Source organism: Anser anser (genome assembly GCF_964211835.1).
Source record: "Anser anser genome assembly, chromosome: 15".
Taxonomy (NCBI): Eukaryota; Metazoa; Chordata; class Aves; order Anseriformes; family Anatidae; genus Anser; species Anser anser.
The window spans coordinates 8,688,492-8,713,454 of NC_139736.1; the positions used below are offsets into that span (position 1 = coordinate 8,688,492).

General features: G+C 40.2%; 3 protein-coding genes across 17 annotated transcripts in view; 1 reads left to right on the plus strand and 2 right to left on the minus strand.

Annotated features, from left to right (window-relative positions):
* IQCK (IQ motif containing K) overlaps nucleotides 1–12,501 on the minus strand; it is a 66,667-nt gene extending 54,166 nt beyond the window's left edge. For 2 of the 5 annotated variants that reach the window (XM_083800497.1, XM_083800495.1), the window contains exon 1: nucleotides 247–372. In XM_083800497.1, coding sequence (XP_083656623.1) covers nucleotides 247–295 — 49 coding nt within the window. In that variant the 5' untranslated portion in view covers nucleotides 296–372. Of the gene's footprint in view, nucleotides 1–246; nucleotides 373–867; nucleotides 969–1,062; nucleotides 1,148–6,933; nucleotides 7,290–12,445 lie in introns of those variants that run through there. The other 3 variants (XM_083800499.1, XM_083800496.1, XM_083800498.1) reach the window with 3 other exon arrangements.
* On the plus strand, nucleotides 277–12,180 carry KNOP1 (lysine rich nucleolar protein 1). 10 transcript variants are annotated; one of them, XM_083800461.1, is made up of 7 exons: nucleotides 339–410; nucleotides 878–940; nucleotides 1,417–2,767; nucleotides 6,725–6,793; nucleotides 7,296–7,373; nucleotides 9,755–10,102; nucleotides 11,182–12,180. In XM_083800461.1, the coding sequence occupies exons 1-6, from the start codon at nucleotides 397–399 to the stop codon at nucleotides 10,064–10,066; spliced, it is 1,887 nt and encodes a 628-aa protein (XP_083656587.1). In that variant the 5' UTR covers nucleotides 339–396; the 3' UTR covers nucleotides 10,067–10,102; nucleotides 11,182–12,180. The 10 variants fall into 10 exon arrangements, with proteins under 10 accessions (XP_083656590.1, XP_083656586.1, XP_083656587.1 ...); XM_083800462.1 differs by having other exon boundaries at nucleotides 11,203–12,180; XM_083800459.1 differs by lacking the exon at nucleotides 11,182–12,180 and having other exon boundaries at nucleotides 9,755–10,167.
* A 679-nt stretch (nucleotides 12,502–13,180) lies between the features above and the next one.
* Nucleotides 13,181–24,963, minus strand: part of VPS35L (VPS35 endosomal protein sorting factor like) — a 56,982-nt gene continuing 45,199 nt past the window's right edge. For both annotated transcript variants that reach the window (XM_083800432.1, XM_083800433.1), the window contains exons 27-31: nucleotides 24,248–24,387; nucleotides 22,366–22,531; nucleotides 21,466–21,584; nucleotides 14,529–14,675; nucleotides 13,181–13,942 (exon numbers count right to left, since the gene is read on the minus strand). In XM_083800432.1, the coding sequence (XP_083656558.1) occupies nucleotides 13,844–13,942; nucleotides 14,529–14,675; nucleotides 21,466–21,584; nucleotides 22,366–22,531; nucleotides 24,248–24,387 (671 nt within the window). In that variant the 3' untranslated portion in view covers nucleotides 13,181–13,843. The remainder of the gene's footprint in view (nucleotides 13,943–14,528; nucleotides 14,676–21,465; nucleotides 21,585–22,365; nucleotides 22,532–24,247; nucleotides 24,388–24,963) is intronic.

Consider the following 24,963-nt stretch of genomic DNA (forward strand, 5'->3'; position numbering starts at 1 on the left):
AAAAAGGCTTTTTTAGGCGGGACAGAATTTAGCAGAAGGGCTTCCTGAGACCAGAGGCTGCCTGCCCGGGGCCGGCTCTGCTGCCCTGCCCCTCAGCAGAGCTCGGAGCCGACCTCAGGGAGCCTGCCCCTGCCGCCACGGAGCGGCCGCGGGGCTGCGGAGCCGAGCCGTGCCGGTGCGGCCGCCCGGCAGGACACCATACCACAGCGGGCAGGCCCGGCTGCAAGGGGCGGCCGCGGCGCCCACCTGCGCACAGCTGCTGCCACAGGCCCAGCGGCCGCCCGCCCGCCGCCATGCCGCGCCGTGTCGCCACGGCAACCGCGCCGCCATTACCCGGGGCTGGAGGCGGCCCCGGCCCCGGCCCCCGTTCCCCTTCCGGGGCGGCGGGCGCTGCACATGGGCCGCGGCAGGTAAGCGGCGGCCTCCGCTGCCGGGTGCCAGCCCCCCCGCCCTGAGGGCTCCGCTGTGCCTGCGGGGCGTGTGAGGGGCTCGGAGGCGAGCGGAGGCGAGCGGAGGCGGGATAGAGCCGCCTAAAACCGGGAGCTGGAGGCGGTTTAGCCGCCCCCCGTGCTGGGAAGCACACGGTGCGGGGGGGGGGGGGGGTCAATTAAAATGGGGTTCGGCAGCGGGGATGTGCCCCGGCCCCTTCACGGGGCTGCTGGGGGTGTGGGAGGGCCCCGGGGCACACGGGTGCGGTGCTCCCCTCAGGACCGGGTCCTTAAAAAGAGCTCGACAAGGAGCACCTAAAGAAATTCTTCTGTGGATTAATTATTGGTTAAAAGATGGGAGCCAAAGCAGGCATAAATAGGGTTTTCAGCAGAGGGAGAGAGTGTTGCACGTGGGTCCCAAAGGCTTCTCTGCTCTAACCTGTTTGTAGGTGTAAGTGTCCCAAGAAAGGAAACAGGAAGGCCATGGAGCTGCAGGCAGGAGCAAATTCAAGGTGATGGCTGAAGTGCCTTGAAAGAATCCTGTGGAAATAAGTGGGAGATGAAGTGACGAGAAGTTCAACACACATAAATGAAAGAGCATACCTGTGTGGAAATCCGCCTTCACTATACTTACTGATTGATTTTATTTGTACGTATGTATCTTGTTAGGAAGGATTTCTGGAGCGTAGATATTTCTGTGAAAATGTCATGCTCAGCAGCTGTCAAAAAGACAAATAGAAAGTTAACAAAACTAACTAGGGCATCGCTAAGACAAAAAGTCACCCCTTCACCGTTCCAGTAACTATAGTTTCAGTGCTGCTGACAGTTCTGGTTCTTTCCATTGCAGAAAGCAGATTGTCCTTGACACTTTTTTCCAGGTTTGCAATCAGAGGTACTGAATGCTTTCAGAATAAAGGAATACCAAATAGGCTAGGATTTGCATCGTCATGTTGAACCTGTGCACTCACATCTTTATTTCATTTTTCAGAATGACAGTAAAGAGAAAGAAGAAACAAATTCATGAGGAACCTGCACAGAAAAAGAAAAGAGTGAAACGTAGTGGGAGCCAGACTATCATTAACATTGAGAAAGGTGTTCAGAGTGTCATTAAAGCAGGAGATGATGACTGGTTTGAGACAAAAACAAAGGCCAGGAAAAAGGAAAGTTTAAAAGAAGATGAATGTTTAGACCAATTAAGTCTGAAGAAGAAAAACAGAAAAAAGAAAGTTGGCTCTGAATTACCAAAAGAAACATGTTCAGAAAGCTTTGTGAATGTAGAAAGCCATCTGGATTTAGAACAACAAGAGGAATCAGAGGAACAAATTAAAGTTTTCAAAAAGAAGAGAAAAGATCGACGTCGTGCCTCCTCCTCACTGGAGAGTAATCATAGTAGTGATGTGGAGCTTTCAAATCATTATACAGATGGTACTCAGGGAAATGAACTTTTTTTCAAAAAAAGCGGAAAGAATGTCACTTTGAATTTGAAATTGGATAGTGAAGTAACTAAGAAAAAAAAGAAGAAAGATGTTTTTTCTTTAGCATTAGAGGACATCCAGGACAATGAATATAAACATTATAAAAAAGACTGTAAAAAAACAAACACACACATTTCAGAAGAAAAAGCTGTTATTGATAAAAGTCATGGAACAGATATTACTCAGAGTGATGAGGAAGGTTGTATGAGAAGAAAGAAGAGGAAGAAAAAGAAAAATAGGTCTGACTCCTTTTTACCTCCAGCAGGTAATCAAGACATCTGTGGAGTTCATGATAGACCCATTGCATTAAGTGACTTCAGAAAAAGACAAAAAAAGGAAATTACATTCACAGATAAAGAGGAAGAAGACACTACTGAGAACTCTGAAAGTATCAGACAGACCAAGAAGAAGAAGAAAAACAAGAAAAGCAAAGACATTTTCTCCTTAATGTGTGAAGATAAGCAAGAAGTTGAGTCTGAGCAGAAAGAGCTGTCTGGAAAAAAATGCTGGAAGAATAACAAGGATAATAGTGAAGTAACCAAGAAGAAGAAAAAGAAGAAGATTCAAAAGGACAAGGAAACAACTTACTCGGAAGTTTCTTTAAGCAATGACAACACATTTAACAGCCAAAAAATAATGCTATTAGAAAGCAACAAAAAGAACAAAGAGAGTGAAATGAAGCTAGCTGAATGTGTCACAGGGGACATTGTAGATACGGTATTATGCAATTCCAATCACATGCTCTGTGACAAAAAAAGGAAAAAAAGAAAAAAAGTACCCCAGGACTCTGCAGAAGAATCAGGTTCAAAAGCAAATATAAAACAGAAAAAAATCAAACGAGAAGACATGGGAAATGAGGCATCGGTAAGTTCTAAAGAAGGTATCTGTGCACCCTCCTGCTAAGGAATTGAAAGCATCTTACATCATCAGTTCCCTATTTTGCAGGCTGTTCTGCCTGTTCAGACCCGTCGGTTACACTAAGGTCAATGGGGGCCTCCTCTGGGTTTTTAGAAACAGCACACAGCATCAGATCATCTGTTGATTATAGCCCATAATATTTGTGAAACACAGGAAAGTTATTTGTTATGCCAGTGCTGTAGTAATTTAGTGCTTCGATTGTGAAAATACAAAATGCATAACTCGCTTAACAGCAAGTAGTGGAACAGAAAGAATGCTGGTATATACAGTTGTAAATGTTCTTGTCTCTTTCATTTTCTCTTTAAAAAGAGGTAACAATCATATAAAACAGGATTTTAATACTATGTCATTTAACCAGAGCAGGTACGTAACAGGGGTGGCATGAGTACCTCTAACTCAGACAGGCTCTTTTCCTTGAGACTTTGCTGCTGTTGCTACTGGAACTGCGTAGTGTTAGAAACCAAGGGGGGAATTTTAGCCAAAACATGTCATCTAACTTTGATGAAACTTAAGAGAAAATCCTAAATATAGAGTAGACCAAGAGCATTAATGTATAAATTGTGATAGAAAAGTACTAGGGAACACACTAAACAAAAACTAGAACACAAATTCTTAATTTGGAGGGGAAAAAAAACAACTATGCAAAACAAGAAATAAATAGTTTTTAAGAGCTGTGTAAATTTAACTCAAGGTAAATGGAACCGTATCCAGGCTGTTAAAGGAAATCTCATCCAAGAATCTTTGAGTACTGCTATTTCTAAGGTGAAGTAAGCACGGAGAGGAACTGATGAAATAATGGGGAGAACAGATCTGTTTGATGTATTTAAAAGATGAAAGATTTGAAATATGGGGGTTTATTCATAGTTTTCTGAAATTTAGACTATCAAGATGTCTAGACTAGCAGATGCTTTTTTTTTTTAACTTAGGTTTCTCCTTTTGACCTTTCAAAAGACAGGGTGGTTTTATTGCTGGGATATATCTTTTAATTAAATTTACATTGTCTTTTTGAGATGGTTGGACATTACTTGGGTTCTTGCAGCTGCTCATGTGTGTGGAGGCGAGATAAGCCTTACAATGATAAGTAACCTTCCTGATGGTGCTATCCAATTATGGAAAATGTAACAAATGCACTGCAAACTACTGAGCAGAAAGGGGGTAGGGTGGTGCACACTTTGTTCCTCTTCCCCATATTCAGCTCGGTACGTTATAAAAACTACTTCAGAGAAATTCTCAAGATTTCAAACTCTGGGTAACTTACTTTGTTCTAGAGAAATCTAGTTCCTGCCAGGCCAAAAGACACCACTGCAATAAATGGCTGATCATGTCAGTCTTGCATTTAATTGTGCCACAGTCCTGAACCATTTTCTAGGCTACACTGCATCACACACACTGCTGCATGCCTTGAAAAATCCTCTGTTGGGCTTCTGCAGCAAGCAGAGTAGCAAGTTTATGAAGATAGTGTGGAATGCTACCCGCTTCGTGTCAAAGATTCATGTTTTCCCCATTGGATACCATTACAGGCAACTCAAAGTAAGGAGGCTGAGATAATCCAGAGAGAGAAAAAAGACAGTTAATACAAAACATGTCAGTTAATACATAACATACACAGCATTAACTCTAAGATTGCTGTATGCTAACGTGGAAATTCTTGAGAAAAGTGAATGTGAATTGATTGCACCGACAGTGAACTTGTCACGTGCTGTCGTCACTTCTCAGGCTGCTGTGTGCTAAACCTTGATAGTATGGAGCAGGTGGCGTTCGGTCCCTTTGTTAAAATATGAAAACAGAGCTGACAGCTTCTGAAAATGTTTTGCCAATAATTATTTGTCACTACTAGCACTCCCTCAGTTTGCAGATATAACTGCGCTGCTTGTAGAACAGCACGGGCAGCTGGTACAAGCACACTGGGCTACCAGTCTGGAGCGTGTGGGAGGAGAACATATGCCAGCCATGGGCATCCAAGGCTCAGTCCTCTTTCACTTGAATGAATACTGCCACTGATGTCTGTGGGAACAGCCTGGGGTCTTGAACTTCTCAGTTTTTCTGTAGACATTAGACGGAAATAACTGTGAGAGTGAGCAAACACTGGTCCTTGTGGTTGGCAGGCGTTGTGCTTGGGTGGTCATTCTGGCAAGGACATTACCACTGTGCTTGCACAGGATCTTCTCCCTTGTAAGAAAGCACTCCTTGCTTCACAGCAGAGGTGCTACCACAGTGTCTGGCATGCCTTGTGTTTGAGAGACTTCATACTGTTAGGGAGTCCAAGAAGAGTCAAATGACAAGTACAACAAATGTATATCCAATGTTAAAGGGCCCAGTTTACTTCTTTGATTTTTTTATTTTATTTTTTTTTGTCTGCAGATAGCATAACCCTTCCATGTGTGAATATGTTCCCCTTCCAGGAAGTTTGAGGAAGAAGAGATCAGCTCACTCCCAGACAGGGATTTATTTTTGCCATTCGGTGACCTTCAGCTGGTCAAAAACATGCTGTGAATTAGCAAGGAAGGGGGCAAACCAATCCTTCTTGCTTGTCTGCCTCTTACCCTTCCAGCTAAAAAAAAAAAATCCAGTGCAGCTGTTTGCAGAATCTTGTCATGACAGTTCTCCTGCTTGTTTTAAGAGATCTGAAAAGACAGTACCAGGCCATCTAGAAGGTTTTTTCTTGTTGTTTTTTTTTCAGTTAAGAGAGTGAGCTCTCCTCATTGCAGACAGTATTCTCATTTCTGTAAATGGATATACTTGTGAGTGTGTGTGAAATCGGTGTGTAAAAGGTAGCTTGGAAAATGAGGTAAATCATTCACGGCCTTAAATAAAACTGTAAACCCTCAAAAAAGTAACAGCAGCTTCTGCTGACAGAAGTGTGTTACAAATCTTTTCCTTGTCTTAATGTTCCCTGGCTATTTCATGCTTGGATTATTGTGTTAGCTGTATCAATAGATCTTCCCTTTGGCTGCTTTTTCCAGGCTGGTCTAAAGCTTATGGCTCTAATTTACCACTATCCTGGGCTTAAAACTTACCTATTACACTGGGTGTCCAACAATCTTATCCTTACTACGAATTTGGAAAAGAAAGACCAAGGGCAGTGATCTAAAAACTCCAGTCAGTAGGAGCACAGGTTGCTGTAGGGCTGCACTGTGTGGAAGTTACCAGTAACTGCTTGTGGATTTACCTCCTGCCATCCTGCCCATCCATTCCTGCTGTAGCTGCTCTGTCTTTACCATCAGGTTCCTGTTCCTCACTCTCAAATGTGGAACTAATGTGCTGTTTGCTGCCATTGTCAGGGAAAGTTTATGTACGTGTCATGCCTCTCCCTATACTCTCCAGACTGGAAGCTCCTTAGGGACCATCACCTCTTCTGCATTTGTACAAGACAAGCATAAACCAGCGGTCTCTTGAGTGATTTTGTTTGTTTATTTTGAGTAGTGGCTAGTGGGAGCAACATGATCCAAGCTTGTCATGTGCATTTAGAGGGGCCATTATCTTACTGTTTGACAAATATCACTGGTTTAATTTTTTTCCCACTCTTTCTGCCCCTTATTTCAATTTCAGCTCCTACACAAGTCTTTAATTTGAAATGACCCTGTCTGTAAACGTTACTGTGCGTGCCAGTAATGTTGGCAGGTCCAGTTTTATGTGTGAATTTAAAATGTCCCTTATCCTTTTTGCTTAAAACAAAAAACAAACAAACAACCTCCCTAAATTTCTGTTGTGAAAGTTTTCTCTGGGAGAAAATCCCTCTAAAGAAATGCACGGGTTTAGTTGGCATTTCCAGCTTAGGTCTATTTCTTCTGGCCCCCAAGTAATACTGCATTGCTTAGTGTTTTTACTGTTTATTCTTGTATAAATTCTAATTAACAAGAATGGATAATAATATTTATACAAGGTTTTTTTCCCATTTTACAGGAACATATGGATGATGTAACTATTGTGCAGGAAAAAAAAGGAAACTGTGATGAAGTTAATATAGACAAGGTATGCTTTGTATTAATTATGTGTGATTTAAAGTGAATAAGTATTTAAGGTGTACCTAGAATTTGTAAGAAAAAGACTGCTTTGTTGCTAGTCTATGCCAGTATGTTCCTAAGTAGAGCTCTACTTAAAATGTGCTTTACCTCTTATGGGTTAAATCCAAAATGTACAGCTCCAGTCAATGTCAGAAGCTTCTAAGTAGCTTATTTGGTTAAATACAGGTTTCTCTGCCTCTCATCACTGTTAGCAGTTTCAGTGTAGCTGTTACCTGCAGTTAGAAGATTAAACATACCTGATACTACAAAACGTCCATTTAAAACAGCACAAGAAAAAGCATAGTTCTTAAGCTGCGTGTGAAAGGGGATCACATGCAACTTTTTAATTATCCTTGCAAAATACCGAAGATAAGTAACCATCTTATTCTTCCCTCCTCTTTTTACTTTGAATTAAATTGTCATTAAACACACTGAAGGCAGTGACTTTCGTTGATTTTTCTGCATGCTAGGCGAGGCGGCAGGCTCTACAAGAAGAAATTGATAGAGAATCTGGAAAAACTAAAGTTTATGGTTCCAAAATGCAAACGGTATGTATGACTTTAGACCTTGATCTGTTGGAAACAGTGTCCCAGAGCAAGTTCCTGAAAAAAAAAACACTGAAAATTGCAGTTTTCTGTATGCAGCTCATGCACGTGGCTTGGCACAACAGTTTGATTGTAAATTTCAGGTCATGCTATAGAACAAATTACATGCTTGAATGTAAGGTCATGCTATGGAACGAATACTAAGGCAATCTGGGAGCTGACCAGTGAAACTCCAGTGTGAGTTGGAATTGTTAGAGGTCTGATTCCCATCATCAGTCCTCCAAAGCAGCATTTTCTCTGATTCCTCTGGAGAACTAGCCACGGTGAATTGCTACAAAAATGTTTTCTGCTTACTGTGAAATATAAATGATTCTAGGCCATGGACATAGCTGTCACTGAATTTTATCTGAATTGCTATCTGGGAGAATTTGCAGACATTCAGAAATGAGGATGTACATGAAAAGGTGGAAGAGATGATAACTGACAATGCGTCTGTGATATCTACAGGCAGTACTCTCCTAACTTCTACATCTTTCTTCCACCTCTTTGAAAGATGATTCTTTATTCTTTGTTTTTGCATCTTACACAGCTTGCCTCCTGGCAGGGTTACCATACAATAATGTAGCTGTTCCAACAGTGTTCAGCAGAAGTAATAAGATTCAGGAGGAGAGAAAGCTTTGCTAATAATTAAGGATTCTTAGTTGTCTGCAAAACTGTGTTTCAGGAGTGCCAGTTTGCCTAGAAAGTAAGACCTCAACAAAATCCCAGAAATAACTCACGTACGTTCTTACGCAGTAGAAGGCAGACTGCCGTGAGCTGTGGAACTCTAACTACCTAATAGTCTATGAAATCACTGAGGAAAAATTACTTCTTTGGCAGGGGATCCCATTTCTTTGAGCTAATCTATCATTGTTTATTAGTACGTAGAAGAATACAAGCTATGAAAACTAAATCATGAGCTTCACAAGGAGTAAGCCTGAAATGCTGCAGCAAAAGTTATGTGTAGTGTTTGCCCTCAGTTCACTTAAAAAAAAAAATTACAGGGCTTGACAAGCATAATTATTTCTGCATCTGTGCAGATATCTGTCTCCCATTCCAAAGGGAGGACTATCATGTGTGCTTCTACGTCACAGACCTGGGCTTATACAGCAAGTTTTTTTTTTCTTTTATCAAAAGTATTATGGATAACTTTCTTTTATGAGAAGTATTCTGGCCTGTGATATTGAAGGATACTCCAGCCCTATATTTTTATAACTTATAAAACCTGCTACAGCTTGCCTGCAATATTGTGTAGCATGCTGTGTGTTGTGTTGGCTGTCTAGAGAATGACTGTTTCATACAAACTACAACTGTTCAGTTGGAAGGATTTCAGGCTTACATAAACACAGCACTAGATTCATTTTTTCCTTTGATGTAGCCAGATCAGTCTGCTTAATTATGATCAAGCATTCTTCCATTTAATATCACCCCCAATTTTAAAGAAAAAAGGGAGTAGCAGTTCTTGCCAAAAGTAGTTACAAATGACTGCATATCTCCTAGCTATAGCTCAGAAGTCAAATAAGATCCTTTGGTAATGAAGCATGGTCTTAGGTAAGCCAAAAGTTCATAAGCTTTCTAAATTGTACCCTGTATCTTGGGTTATACACAAACGCACAAGTGGTTGAATTCTGATTTTACTTGGATGTTACCTATAGTCTCAGAAAGGAGCCAATATCTGCAGGCAAGACAAAAATCCTGGAGTGAATTAGGTAAAGAATACGGTGAGAGGCAGTTACGGAAAGGGCAAACTGCAATGGAGGTGAGGTTTTAAGAGTATTACATTTAGTCCTCTCAGTTAAGGGTATGCCTTCAGTTTTTGCACCCTTGCAGTATAATTGCTAACTAGGGGGATGAGAATGCAATTGTTCCTTAATGCATATGAGCCAGATGGAATACCATCTCTTAAACTAATACAACAAAATAGTCTGGAAGCAACAGCTACCTACACAGGAAAATGAAAAGGTAACCGTGAAAGTGAGAAAAAGGTAAAACTTACAACTGTCCTAAAGTAAGAGAAATGACGGGGCAAGGTCTGGCACTCTGAGCTAGGGGAATATTATCCAGAGAGCAGAAAAGTCAGGTTTTCTAAAGACACAGGGAAGAGAGATTCTCAAAGTGCATCAAACTCTGTCTCTAGGTTAAATGAGCTGATACGCTAATGAAGATGCACCCATGCAGGGTTATGTCATTCTTTAATTACACCCTCCAAGACGTGAATGACTGCTTCCTAGCATTGTTAGCCCTGTCGGGTTCCGGTGGCTGGTTGTGTTCTCACGGTGCACAGCTGGAAATTGTCTTCCTTACTCAAGGTGGTATTTTAGTGTTTGTCTTGTTTTGTTTCACAGGATACAAAGATTGGCCAGTGGAGTACAGCTGCTTTTCAAAGTTCTGAGCGAGGAATGAAATTTCTTCGACTGATGGGTGGTTTTAAAAAGGGCTCTGCACCTACCCAGGATCTCTCAGCAACTACAAACAAACCGAACATGGCTCTGAACAAGGAAGGGGAGGAAAAATTACAGCAGGCTCTGAAGATGGAATTTGATAAAGCAATGGACTTGAAACAACATAGAAGAATCGGTCTTGGATTTCAACCTGCTGCCAACAAAAAAGTGTACATAGACAAATATACATCTAGATCTATAAAATTTGAAGATTAGAACTCTGAAGTAATAAAAGGAATGAAAATTCAATGGGTAAATTTCTTTTCACTTTTCACATTTTTTTTTAACTTGAAATAAAATTTGAAATGTTCAACAAATTTGACATGAGGCCTTTTTAGTACAAGTTTTCAGCTGAATGCTCCAGATTACGTGGAGCTGGGTCCTCACTTGAGCTCAACAGTAAGTTTTTGAAACCTTTACAATATTTTCTGCAGTCAAGACCCAGCCTCCCTCAAAGATATGTGGACAATGCCTACAAAAAGTTGAAACTTTTTTTTTAAAAAAAAAAAATGCTGATTTCATGGGCTTATTTTTAGCTACATCTTTGTGATTCAGAAGGATTTTAGCATTCTGTAAAATCTTCACATTCTTACACTCAATGAGTGGTTCAAAGTGATGGTTTCTTACTTTGAAGAAACACTACTGGTATGCCTACAGATTTGATCAGGAGAAACAACTCTGAAAGTGGGTTCTTAAATATTAGTATCTTCAATATAACAACAAATACTGTTGAACATCCTGTTTATTTTAACTGTGCAGTTTGATTTTTCAAGAAGCAGCTGTTACTTGTAAATAGAGCTAAATGCGTTGTGGATAGCAGCACCAAATATATGGATCTAGGCTTTCTAAATTATGGAAAGCAAGGTAATTTTAATAATATGCTTACTGAGTTCAGTATAAATCAGTTTGAATGAAATTTCTAATCTTCAGACTTCCAGACAACCCGCGCTCTGACTTTTAAGAGTACAAAGTATGTATGAGAGTGCATTTGTGTATGTTGTGTTCAGAACTTTAGGGTCCAAAGCAGTCTCAGTGTCTTGTGGGAAGTTACAGAGATAGTGGAAAACTGTCACATATTTTGTCACTGCGTGCCATCTGTTACAGGAGCTAGTGTTCCCTAAGTTTTGGTGTAGTTCTCGTTGTTGAGCAGGACCAGGTGACCATCTCGTGTCTATTCCTGCTGTAGTAATAGTGGCCTCCTTGCAGGGGAACCCCCCTATGCCCTAGCTCAGGTCATTCTCTCTAGTTAGCCAGCTCACTGTTTTCCTGCAGTTACCTATTCTTTTTCATAAGATTACGCCTACTAATCTGCTAATTTTCTTGTTCTAAAGCAACCTTACTTTCCACAATAGCCTTTTCAATTGGACTGCTCTACCTGAAAGCGGCTGACTCCTGGGAGAAAATACACTTGCAAAACAGCACTTGTTCCAGTGCATTTTGGGCAACTCCTAAGGGGAAATTAAAACTCACACAGAGGCTCCAGCATAAGCAGTTGCCATGAATTCTCTCCCATACCTGAGAAGGAGATGCTGAACCACTTCCTACAGGCTTGGCTTCAAGGAAACCATCACCTTTAAAGTGTTACTTAAAACCACCACTATGACAGCGTGAGCCTGATTTGCACCAGTGCTTCTCAAAGCTGTGTGACTGGCATCAGCCAGCCTTTCTAGGCTTCAGCTGTTGCTTTGCCTCAAGCAGTGGAGGCTCTGTTTACTGATTTAAGACAAATGCTTAATTCTGGCCCTCAACTGCTTGCCTAGCAAAGAAATAGTTATAAAGGAACAGGCAGGAAAATTTCAACGAATGACTTCCTTCGAGAAGAGTGGGACAGGTGAGCACGTACAGATTTCTGTTGCAGTGCCAGTCTTGGAGATGTAGTGACTGGCCTTCTTGCATTGCCACCAGTGAAGATGCTGAAGGTGGTGATAGTCCCGGACTTGCCTTTGGATGAGGACTTCTTTCTCCCCTTTGGGATCATATCATGTATAAATGCATTGCTCAACTTTCTGGCACCTTGCTCTTGATAACATTGTGCACGTGAAAATGTCATAGTTTGAAAAACAAGACAGACATCTGGGGAAAAATAACCTGTTCAAGCAGTCCAACTTGCTTTAGCCTGCATATTTAATATATATAGAAGATCAGGTCTATAGTGAGTGGAGTGCTTTAACTAGAATTAATTTTGCTCTCACATGGAAGTAAGCCAAAAGCAGTTGATTAGAGTGGTGGTGTTAGCTTCTAAGCTAGATGTTTTGAGTTTTCTCCTGATAACTAGAGCCTTCTGGATGTCACTGAGCTATTTTTGCACCAATAAAAACATCAGTAAAACATTTGAAAGCATTTCTCATGGCAGTCTTACATCAATAAATGAAGTTATACTGTGCTCAAAAGACAACAGGCAAAAATTGGTGTCTGTATGGTGAAAAGGAACAGCTGGGCCATTTATAAGCCTGCCGTAAGAGTTCCCATTCTACAGAATCTCCATACTGGGTTTGTAGCAGGACATTTGCCCCGGAGGGCAATTTCTGCCATACAACCGCTTCTCAGTGTGACCCACCTGGCTGTTTAGACAGCTCACAGTTTAATACCACTTACCCAGTTTGTGGGTTAAGTTCAACAGGAAGAATCGGCCACGTGCTGTTGAAGGTTGTTTTGTGCAGCTGCAGCAAGAAGGAAAGCTTAATTAAACTGAGGCATGATAATACATGCAGTACTGCCATATCATTACGTGTGTGCACTATACAGAATTATCTAAGGAAAGCCAGTATAATTAAGATGGACACTACAAGTTGGAAAGGTTCTCTATCGAGTTGATACTACTTCATAATTATCTTGTGTTTCTGCAATTTTACTCTGCATATATATATAGATACACATATATATAGTTTGTACAAGACTACGTTACCAAAGGGTCCTAGTTCAATTCCTTACAACCTGAACACAAAATGCGTATTTCATATGTACCTTGCTTCAGTAGCCACTGAATAGATGAAAACCATACAACAAGAACAAGATAGTAATTTGGGTGGTATTTATTAACAGCCTGCTAACTCCTTGAATATATGGTTCTAGCAGAATTGATTATATGTTTAACAAAATAAAACATTTTTGTGCAAATATATATCTCAATATATATGACTTAGCTCATTAAAATACTTACCACTTAGCAGAAGTAGCAATAGATGCAAGATCTCAACATGATTCCTTACCATGGGACAGAAGTGGTGAGAGTGAAATTTATTAGGAATAAAAGCAGTACATACAGCTAAATTACAGAATGGTAAGGTGATAAATTTGTATACACAAAGAAAATCCCCCAGAACAAATAGGTGAGCTGAAAATTGTTTTATTCCGTGATACAGTGTACTGGAGATCATGGAGTACTTTGCATACATTTCCATTTTCCTTTGCAAACAGTATTTAAAGATTCCCTCCATTTTACAAAACACCACTGAACTAAAATGAAAGCATAAACATGTCTGTGAGAATGTATGGTAGAAATTAGAACAGTAACATCTCAGCCATTTTTCTCTTTTACTGGAACTGACCAAACAAATGCTGGCAGCATCCCAAAGCAGAAAGATGACTTAGTAGGATTACTATATTGAAATACTGCTTTCTACACAGGAGAAAGACTATTCTGCAAGCAGGATGAAGTTTGGAGGCTGTGAATTGATCCGTGCAGATTATCTTCTTCCTTTGTCACTAAAATGACAACAGATTAGATTTGGAAAGGCTTTTGCAACCACAGAGGTTCAAAGTACCCTTTACTGAATCTAAATCGGATTTAAAATGAGTATATAATGGCAGATCTGGAAACAAATTCAGACTAAATTATTGCACTCAGAACAGTTTTACCTGTGTCAAAGTAAATCTGTCACACTGAGTAGAATTAAAATACACCGAGCTCCAGTCAAAACCAGAAGAATCAGTGATTTATAGCCTTGGCTACATGCTCACTTTACATATGACTCCTTGGAAAAGAGGCACTCATCAGGTTCTGGACTGCAGAGGAAGCCGAAGAGCCAAGTCTGCAAAGTGACTCATCTCAGGTTGTTTGCTTCGTCTCCTGATGTATTCTAGAGTTTTTACCTGGGTATGAAAAGAAAGGCATTTTGAGATTTTTTGTGTCTTTTCTTATTTCAGAACCTATCATGTATGCTACGTGAAGATATTTTAATAGACACTCCTGTGATTTTCCCTAAATTTCACTGGATATGCAACTGCTGGCATTTCTGACTCCAGAGCTCATTATCGTGTATATCTTCCTTAAGAAAGGCTCTAAAATGCCTACTTTTCAGGTTTATACCATGCAGTTCCTCCACTAAATAAAAATGCTCTGTTTCTTTTGAAATTTATGTTTTCTTTACTGTAAAGAAAAGTGCAGCACCCAACAATTCCAGGTCCTTTAACACGTGAAATAGTTTAAAAAATGCAAGAAAGATAGTAGACTATTCCAAATAAGATTAGTTGCTTATTCATTAAGAAGCATGAAAAAACACATTGTTTTTTAACCTAATTTACACATATTAAAAAAAAAAAAAAAAAGGACAGCGAGTTGTAAAGAGTTCATTCAGATTTATATCAGGATTTATATTATATTTTATTCAGATCAAGAAAGTAGTGCAGCCTTTTCCCAAATAAGGAGTTGGAAAAGAATCTCTGCAGTATTCCTTACCATAGTCTTGGTGTCAGCAAAGCCATGTTTCTGAGCAAGATTCCAGAGATTTACTGAAAGCTGGTTTAGTTTGTTGTTTCTTAGATCCCCATGAGCTAAAATAGTGTTAAATAAATAAAGTGCCAACTGGCTCTGTCGCTTCAGGGTCTATAATAAAAAAAAGAATTCCTGTATTATTATACAGTCACCCCAGCAAAATTTCTCCAAGTTCACTTACAAGTACAAGGGGCAGACACCCGTTCTGTAATACACAGCAATAATTACAGGCACAGAAACACAGACAGTTTGTACATTTCATTCAAAATACAACAAGAACCGATAATCACAAACCAACCTAAGTTTCTGCAAAATTAGACAAGACTCCTATATCTCACACCACTTCAGCACAGCATAGTATGTAGCTCTGACATTTTCAATTCAGGACTTCACACAATTGCATAGAAATCACTCTCCCACTAACCGACTTTGATCGGCATGACTTCACACTTTCTCCCTCAATTTTTGTTCTTTATTTTTTAGAGAGACCATGATCATCAGTCTAAGACTAGATGTATACAATTTCAAATTTTTCAACAATTCCTTCTATTTTTTCTTTCTTTTTTTTTTTTTTTTAATATATTAAGACATTTTCCTCCTGCTTTCTTCCACTGAAGCTTCGATGATACCAACGTACTTATACCATATTTGCATTTACTTTCCTTAAAATTGCTGAGGAAGGATCTTGAGGAGGACTTGTGCTCTACCCTGGAGGAGAGCCATGCCTTTGAGCCTCTGCAGGGGAGCTCTCAGGCACAGACAATTCTGCACTAAACTTACAGGGTACTCCCACCCCAAATTGGAGCGAGTGGAAAATAGAAGTAATAAAAATCCTATTGCAGATTTTGTCCATTCCTATGAAATGTTTTAAAAGGCTAGAAAGACAAATGATTATTGGATGCATCTGAGATGTAGTATGTATTTATACTGCTTTGCTGCAGCTGTCCTTTGGTTTTGGCTCAAGAAAGACCACTGAGAAAAGCAAAGCTCCATCTCACACAGAAACCGCAGCAGCAGGGTAGTAGATCTGTCAGCTCATCACCTTGATTAATGAATTTAATACTTCACTTTGGCCCTTGCAGTTAAATGTACGTTAGGGGTAGTGAATATACAGCGCTCAGATACAAAGCTACAGAGAGAACGAGGCATGGATTGGGAGAGAGGAGTGATAGCTGCAACTCGTGCTCTCCTGACACCGTACCAAGGCAGTCACACAGCCTCTGCCCTTTCCCTAAGGAACCGAAAGTAAATTAATTTCACTTCTCACTGCCAGCAGAAGAGAGGTCAGATGCTATTAATCAAAGAAATGGCACGCACTGAGCTATCAGTCCCCCAGATAAATATGAAAAAGGAGAAAGCTGTGCCATTAAAGAATTGTCTAACAAGAAAAGAGGACACAGGATGCTCCAAACAAGAAGCATAAGGCTGATACTGTACGTGAGCCACACGGCAGTACGTGCCGAGCAAATCTGACACAGCAGAAACCACACGTGCATACACACACGTGCAATGCCCAGAGCTGCTCAAGGCCCCAGGAGAAGTTCTCTAAACGCTAAATTAATTACATGGAACTACCACGACGACCGGTCTTCCTCTAACAGTTATCTACTTCGGCAATTTCCATCCCAGTAGCTCCAAAACTGGTTTACAGACCAAAACTACCACCATTAGTAAGGAAGTGTTGAACTGTACTCCTTACCAGCCAGAGAAACACAATCAGTCTCGTCCAGTAGTGACAGAAAGAGCAGAAATGCCACTCGGAAGCATAGTAAGAGTAGCAGCAGTTGTCAATGCTTAAATATTACTACAGTATTTCTCTTGTAGGACTAGCATCTTTGGGGAAAAAGCAGATACAGCACACTGCCTGCTAATCCAATGTTTGCCACGTTATTCACAAGGCAGCTTCCCTCCTGCCACATTCACCATATATGCTGAATTAACAAAATAAGGTGTTACCTATACATTTTTTTCCAATTGACACCTGTGCATCTTCTGCTGAAAATCACCTTCAGAGGGGTTCCTGGGAAGCAGTGGGTTGTATCCTCATAAGAAGCAGGACAGTTACTTTATTGGGCAGATTGCAAAAGCAGCTCTGCTCAAGGAGCCTGACTATCAACTAGCGAGGTTTTCTAGGCAGTACGAATACAAACATACCATCCGTTCTTTAAAGGACGACATTTTGACAAATTTGAAACATATGTACTTCTAAAAGCATCTAGAAACATGAAAAAGCTGGAAGAACGAGACGCACACTAACTCTCATCATACTGGGGACAGGTACAAGTCACAGACAGGATCTTGGCATCCCGTCACCAGTCACACAACGCAAGGCGAAGGGAAAGGGAGGCAGCGCAGGTATGGACTAAATCCCCTGTGTCTGCAAACTAACAGGAGTCAGAGAAGGCTTCAGGTGACGATGAGCAGCAATGTTTGTGCAGCACGGCACCACCCTCCAGCCCAGCACGCTGCCGACTCTGCTGGCCTCACGGAGACTGAATTGCGGGTGGCACTCCAGTGCAGGAGGAATTTACAGGCAGCAAGGATAAAGAACAACTCAGCTATTTGGCAACCACATACATCACGGGACTAACAATTCCCACACCAGAAAGAACTGCCAGCCTTCTAGGCACTGCCTTTTCCATAACTCTTGGGATAATGCTCATGACTATGAAACAAAATAATACATCATCCCATAATGTGATCCCCTGTATCCCAGCCCGTCCAAAGTGCAAAGTCTAAATTTCATACAGCTTATCAGAGAAAAATGGGATCTTTCATAAAAGAGACCATGTAACTCTGTTTTTCATGGTATGCTGGCTAGTGCTACAAATACACGTTCCTGTCTTTCAGAGAATTGTGCCAGACACCTCTGACATAAGGATACCGTGAGCTTTCTGCTGGAAAAGCCTTTGGGTATTTGGATACGTTGCTTCATCTGAAGGTAAATCTAGTCTGCTGCTGCTCCCATGGACAGCTTTAAAACAACTGGCTCGGAGAGTTGGTACCAGTCCATCTGTGGCAGCACAGAGCTCAGCATGGGCTGCAAAGCTGCTTCAGGGTACTAAATATATCGGTCTAGGCCGAGTCTCCATGCTGATATGGCATCTGTTTGCTAGGATTACCAGAGCTATCTAACCAGAAATTAATTCCAGCACCACTGTGATGCTGGTGGTTATGTCCTTGTGATCCACATCTAGATATGCCTGAATGAAGCCTTGACAGGCAGCCTTTCCTTTCCTTAAAAGCTCTGATGGGAAGCCCTTTGGGACCTTGTAACATCTGTTAGTTCACTGGAAAGAGCAGGAGCTGCATCAGGGAGGCCAGGTTGCCTTACACAACTACCCTAACGTGGGATAAATGAAGCCCCTAGCACAAACTGCAGCTCATGCAACGAGTTCATGTATAACAAAAGGGAATAATGACTTGGGCAGAGAAAGCAGCAACAACCAAGCTGCACCTGGGAACTCACAGACCATCCAAGAGGACATATGGCCCCTATTTCACCACTTTTCCAGCACACTAGGATGATCAGAAGAAAATGTGCCTTGTTTTGGACACAATCCTTAAAAAAGCAGTCCAAAAGCACCCCCCGGAATACTCAACTGGAGTACAAGTTGCAGTCCCTGCAGGCTCAGGGTGCAGTAACTCACTTTGTAGTGAAGGCAAGCTAAAATGTCTAAATCCCAGCTCTTAGACTGCCACCATGGTTGGTTCATCTCTATTTCAAAGTCATTAATTGATTTTTAAATCTTTCACTGTTCACGGTGCTGCTCACACCAGCTACATTTCTCTCTCTAAATGTAACCCAGCAAAAGATATGCTCCATGTGGAACTTGAGGCTTATAGAGGACCAGGCCATGCTTTCCAAAAACTATACTCAGTAATCCTGCTTTGGGCCATTAGCAAAATCCCGATTTATTTTGTTTTCCACCATTTATCTTACGAGCATGCAGAGGCAATGTTCCCAATCAAATTGTTTATAGTCTTTAAATTCCACCAGCATGTGGACAAGGGTGTAATAAAAACAAGTGGAGTTGCTGTGTGCTAGCTAGCTACAGTTCCTCGTGGCAATGCACCCATTCTTCTTTTCTTGTTGAGCCAGCAGCAAATGAGCTGCAAACATGCCAAAACAGGCACCTCCGCCATCTGCAATGTCTTTTGGAAACTGCAACAGGTAAATTCTCTTGCTTCCCTCTTCTCATAAGAGGAACAAAATGTTTAACCACCTTCAGAAAATGTTGGCCGAGGACACAAAATCCTTCAGGAAGAGCAAGATCTTTTCAATTTAAAGCACACCCAGACACAAAGGAGAACTCTGTCCAACTCTGCTTGTTGTTCAGTGCTCAAACACATGTGAAATTGACTGAAGTTTTTATAAGATTCACATTATAAACCTAAAAGTTAGCTGTGTTGAAAGGAGAAGCCTCCAAAGGGTACCCAGGAATTGCTTTCTCTTGCTCCATCTCTATACTTGCTATAAAAAGTCCAGTATCTATCACATGGCACATGGGAAGACTGCCATCATAACACGGCACTCACACAGCAACAACCACCTGCTCTTAATGTTTTGGATCAAAAGTGGCATTTGAAGAAAACACGCTCCATCTGGACATTTATCACTGAGCAGCGAGAGGCCAGGTATTTACATTTCTAAGAAACTTGGAGCTTAAGAGTAGCCTTCCACCCACCCCCACAGGGTAGAGAGAGGAATCACTGATACATACTCTCATCACCAGGAGCAGCTTGAACTTTACAGAACTGTCCAGAAGTGAAAATTTTAGTTCAAGCACTGCAACGTAGATGAAGGATTCTTCAATAACACAAAAAGATCACACTGTGTTAACACCAGATGCATTGTTCTCCTCCAAATTGCCATTTGGTGAAAGCATTTTATTATGAGAAAAATTTATTTTCCTTTATAGCTTTTAAAGCAAATGAACCAATAAAAACCCAGTGTAATCAGAGGCTTCTTCATTTAAATGAGCAGCCAAGCAGATGAACAATAAAAGGTCACTAACACCAAAGCAGTCCAAATGCCACAGTGATTTTATGATAGGTGCTGCTTTAGCACAAAGGGAGGTCTCTTTGACAATATTCTCGTCACCTCTATTTCTTCAGCAACAACAGCTTCCTCAGGAAAGTATTCATTCTTACATGACATTTTTTTACTGAAATCTCTCAAGGACTTTTACACAACAAAGCAAAATAAATGCTCCTCCTTGGTAAGTAGGGACAGACCTAGGAGTAAATCCAAGACCGCAGTGACAAAGGTAGGGCAAGGATCTACATCCATGCTGCTTAGCTTTAAATCCAGTTTTCTATGCAACAAATGCATCCGTGAAATAACATGGAATCTCATCACTTAAAGTATTAAGCTTAAAAGATGAAAAAAAGCCTTTCAGAAACCACAGATTTGAAGCCTTACAAACATTCTCATCTACATACTCCATGTAGGAATCAGAAGCAAAACCATCCCTAATATACAACCCAGAGTCCTATGCAAGGTGTCTTTTTTTGCTGTTATTGTGCCGAAAAAAAATATGCCACTCACTGTGGTCATACATACAGTGATGTAAAGGCATTACAGCAAAGGACTTGTTTCTCTTACATCTCTACTGTCTTTTAAGAAAAGGTAAGTAAGATAGTAATAGCAGTGAAAAGGCTCAACTTAGTATAGCGGCCTCCAAACATTCATCACATCATACATTCTGTAGAGGTAAACACTACAAGCTACTGTGCAAACAGGGTACTTTAAAAGTGCCATCAAATTATTATCTCCTGCCTTCCCATTTCAGTCTATGAGCCGCAAGATTGCAATCAATATAGAGTACTTTGGAAGGAGCGATTAGAAAGCTGTGGAGGGGCTCAATCTCAGAAACACGTATGTTAACAGAACAGTAAGTTCTTGTGATTTCAGTAATAGTCAAAACCAACAGTCATCTGTCTTTCACACCCAGTCAGTTAAGCTATATTTGATCCTTCAGGCCCTCTGAACTCCAATAAAGAAATCCAATCAACTACCAAAATAGTTTTCATTCTCTTATGTTGAATAAATATGACCTTGTACTAACATAACAGGGTAAAAAATGAACACATTTTCTCTCCCTCTGCACTTCTCATCCTAACGTCTGGGATCCAAAGCTTTTCCAAATTAAAGGAGGCTTCCATTGTATTTGACCCAGTAACAGACTAACAATGAATTCTCATTTTGTTCATTACGGAATTGGACATTTTTGGAAACAGCTGTCAAGAAAATATGGTTTATTTACAGAGAGAAAAAGGTGACAGCCAGGAGAAAACAAGCAGGATGGACAAGGAGCAGACCTTATACAGCAATCAAAGGAATGGCTGTGGCACTCAACTCCAATTCTCTAGCTTAGGCCAATGATTGCAACATGGAACTCAGCTGACCCTCATAATGAAAAAAAAAAGTTATGCCACATTGAGCATCATGTTTCCATAACCCACACTAACTGCCTTGAGTCCTAGTGTAATTTAAAACAAACTCTAACCTCATTACACTGCTCTGCAGACACCATTCTGTGCTACAGCAGAATTGCATCCTTTGGCACACCGCCACAATCAGTAGGACAGAGCCTCTGACATTTGTCACCTCTATCAGACTATCCAGGTACAGCATATGGTTAAGCAGTTAACTTTAGCCTGTATCTTAAAACATATTATAAACGCTATGTAATCTCTTTTGCATCATTAGATCTTTCTACCCCAAGTCTGCCTACATGATCAATTCCCTATTTTTAAATAAGTAAAACTAACTCCCTCTCATTGCAAAGTTCCCAGAGCTTTCTAAAAGACCAACCCTGGTCAAAAAGGTGGTCTGTTTATTCAATTTTAAAGTAGTTTCAGTTGTACATTAAATCCTGTTAAAGTAAGGACATACCTCTTCCTTTCCAAGGGTTTTGAGATGATCCAGGATCTGTGCTATCACTGTTTCACACAGTTTATTAATTTCAGCCAGGAACTTGGAGTCTCCACCATACAGGGTATCATTGGAATCAACTGCAGAGACAAACTGAAGCTTAGGTCTGGCTAAAGAGCTATGCATTTGTTTGCTACTGAAAACACCAGCGATTTATAGACCACCAGATTTGGAAGTTATAAAATGACCCTCCTCCGTGAAATGCAAACAAAACTATCTTATTTAAGAGACTGCCACTTGGTTTCCTACTTGATTTTAGGAACCTAACGCTGAAAAGAATCTCCTAGCTAAAAGCCAGTCCTTATTCCTGGATGCAGCCAGGTCCAAAAATGACTGCTAGTCCCAAATGCAAAGCAACAAATAGTGTCAATTTTCACATTTTCCTCGCTTTCATTAGTCTAGAAGAGTTTAGGCATCATCTTCAATGGCCGCAGGACTTGGCCAAACAGTTTATATTTTACCTAACACAAACAACAAGGTATTCAAATCATATTCTGAGAACTACCATTGTTAATAAATGCAAATGAAACACCAGTGAGAGATATAAATCAAGTTGATACTTTAGACTGAAAGAAAACACTCCATACATACAAAGTTTTAATATCTACTTGAAATGTTTATGGTTCTAAGTATTTGCATCACCATCACCATAAACAAAGTAAACCACTTTTCATAGATTTGCTTCAATAATAGACTAGACATCTGCTTGGCAGCCACCTCCCATGGTTATTTTAAATCCATTTCCACAGGAAAATAATCCATCGTGTAACATTTACTACCACTGATCTTCATTAGCAAGGTACAGCAATAATGCAAATTGCATGGTGGAACACACAATCCAGGGTCACCCTCATGTATTACCTTTATCTACATGGTAGATATATGTTTCTTGAGTCATTGCAGACAGCAGATGCAAAACATTAGTATAAATCCTGACTTTGTCATCGCTGTTATCCTCCCAAGTATAATCCTGGATCACATTTAGTAATCCTCGCACAAGAAATAACACTCCTTGTTCTGGGTGGTCCTATTGAAAAGAAGAAAAAGTCAAAAAAAAAAAAACAAAACAAAACCCCAACGGACCCCAAAACAAAATGAGGATTATTAGGGGCCATTTGGTATTTTAAAGTCACAATATTAACTCTATAAGAGCAAAAACTACGATACAATCAAAGCTCAACTCCTTTTCTGAAGTGTGCTTCCAGTAATTTATTTTAAAAAACATACGTTCCAGTTTCATTCTAAAATGACCATTTGATCTATAATAATAAACCTGATCTAGACAGCCTCCACAGACAAACTTTGAAATGCTTTGTTTTCTATCCATGGGGGAGTAGTGCAGAATTGTCAGCTTTTTAACAGCTAGGCCTGTAAAATTACACACTCAGAGTAGATTTTTTTTTTAATTCAAATAATGTCAGTAAGTTACAGAAGCACGTATATTACTCATAATTATGAGTTTTAGAAGAACACCTACACTGGGAAGTCAAAGTCACAGACAATCAACAATCTTTTAATATGAAAGGAATATAATTTTATAAAGACATCTGCTTTATATAAACCATAACTTTTTTTGCAAGCAGTTTTTGATACTTGCACCCAGCTTATTTCCAGCTCGCAGCTGGTGTAATGACACAAATGTTTGTAAGACAAGTCTCAATCCACTAGGGAAATTTTCTTCTGATTGTCTACCCTGTAAAGTAAATAGGAGAAATTACGGAAACTAATTTCTGAACCCTGGTATCTCATTGCAAGTTCTTCATTACTGAATCTAAGAGGATGGATCTCCCTCCTCCAGCTATCTGTTACTAGTCTGAGTCATTCCTCAGAGGAGCATCCAGTTCTGACACAACTTTCCTTCAACATCTTACTTCTGTAGTCAGTGGACTACACTGACACATCACAGTGGCAATGAGACTTTCCCCTTTAACAACACAGCACCTCCACGTTGCTCAAAATTGCTCAGGAGACCCCTTTCCACTGGAAAACGGAGAATAAGCTTCTCTAATTATGAGGATTCAGGCAGTAACACTATGCTGCTTCACCAAACACATAGTCAAAGAAAAGGGAGAATAAAAGAGGAAACTGTGAAGAGTGTTTCAGTGAAGAGGAAAGGGCTACTTCTTTGATGAAAAAAAACACCTTCAAACATTAAAACAAACAAACAAAAAAGCCACAAGAAAACAAAACCAAAAAAACATGCCATGATACTAAACCAATCCTTGCAGGGAAAACAGAATCTTCTCACAGAGGGCTAGAGCTGTTAACAGAGGGAGGTAAAATCTTCAGGTGTTTGGTTTCTATTGCAAATGAAATCTTGTGAGACAGAGGCCTCTCTTCCTTCTCTAAGATCAACAAAATACCTTGGTTATGTAAGTTTTATCTCAGATCTTTCAGGTTAGTTTACAATTTTTCCTCATCTTTTAACCAACAACACTACATTTTCTGGACTTGTGGTGAGGCATTTTTTGACGACCCATGGAAAGGAAAAACTGGAGGGCTAGATTCAATAAATATTAGCTGCTAATACACCCATGGCTTCAGCGCGCAGCACTCCTTGGCCAAAATTGTGAAGCAGCACGCTCCAGCTAATACTCAAGGAACTTGACATTTTTGTCTCATTGTACAATAAAGAGAAAAGTTCAAATTAAACCAGATCTACCGTAAACTTTTAAACAGGAAAGTTGCCTAGGCTGTGTGCTATTCATATATAGCACGCACACACACACAAAAAGCGACTTACCGGAACAACCAATAATGTGGAAAAAAAGTTACAAAGGAATTCCAAGAGGAAGGCGTCAGAAGGTCGCATCTTTCCATCGATACTGATCATTTTTGGCACTTCAGGAACAAGGCTCACTGCCGCTTTGAAAAAAGCATCAGCTACAAAATAAAAATATAGTTGCTGTTATAGTTATCACTCCAACTGCTAGAGCACTCAAGCCTATGATCTGATGGTTCTTACAGTTCGTTTCAAATAGACTCCAGAAAACGACCATATGCTTAACTGTAAAGAAACTCAAGACTCAGCAGTCAAAATCTGTGGTAATTCAAGCAATGCTGTTTTTCCAACAGAAGTTCCTACATCACTGGAGACTTCTGAAATTAACACTCTTCTACTTTACTTAACAGCAGAACATTGTTGTTTCAAGTATATGGCATATATGGAAAAAATAAAAACAAAATAAAAAAAGTCACACAATTCAAAATTAACTTGTCTAAAGAAACATTTATGCCAGGAGAATGGGGAACCAGAAAGGCGGTGGGGTCGTACATATTAGATCAGTCTAACTTGTTCACTAATCCATTCACAAAAGACTGTTAAAATCTTAAGGAAATGCAGCCTGAATATCTGACAGCAGCATTCTTTTACAATTTCTTGGCTACATTTCAAAACATCCAAGTTTCAAGTTATTTAGTCATATTCCCTTTCCAGATGTTTAGTTATATAATTGGAAG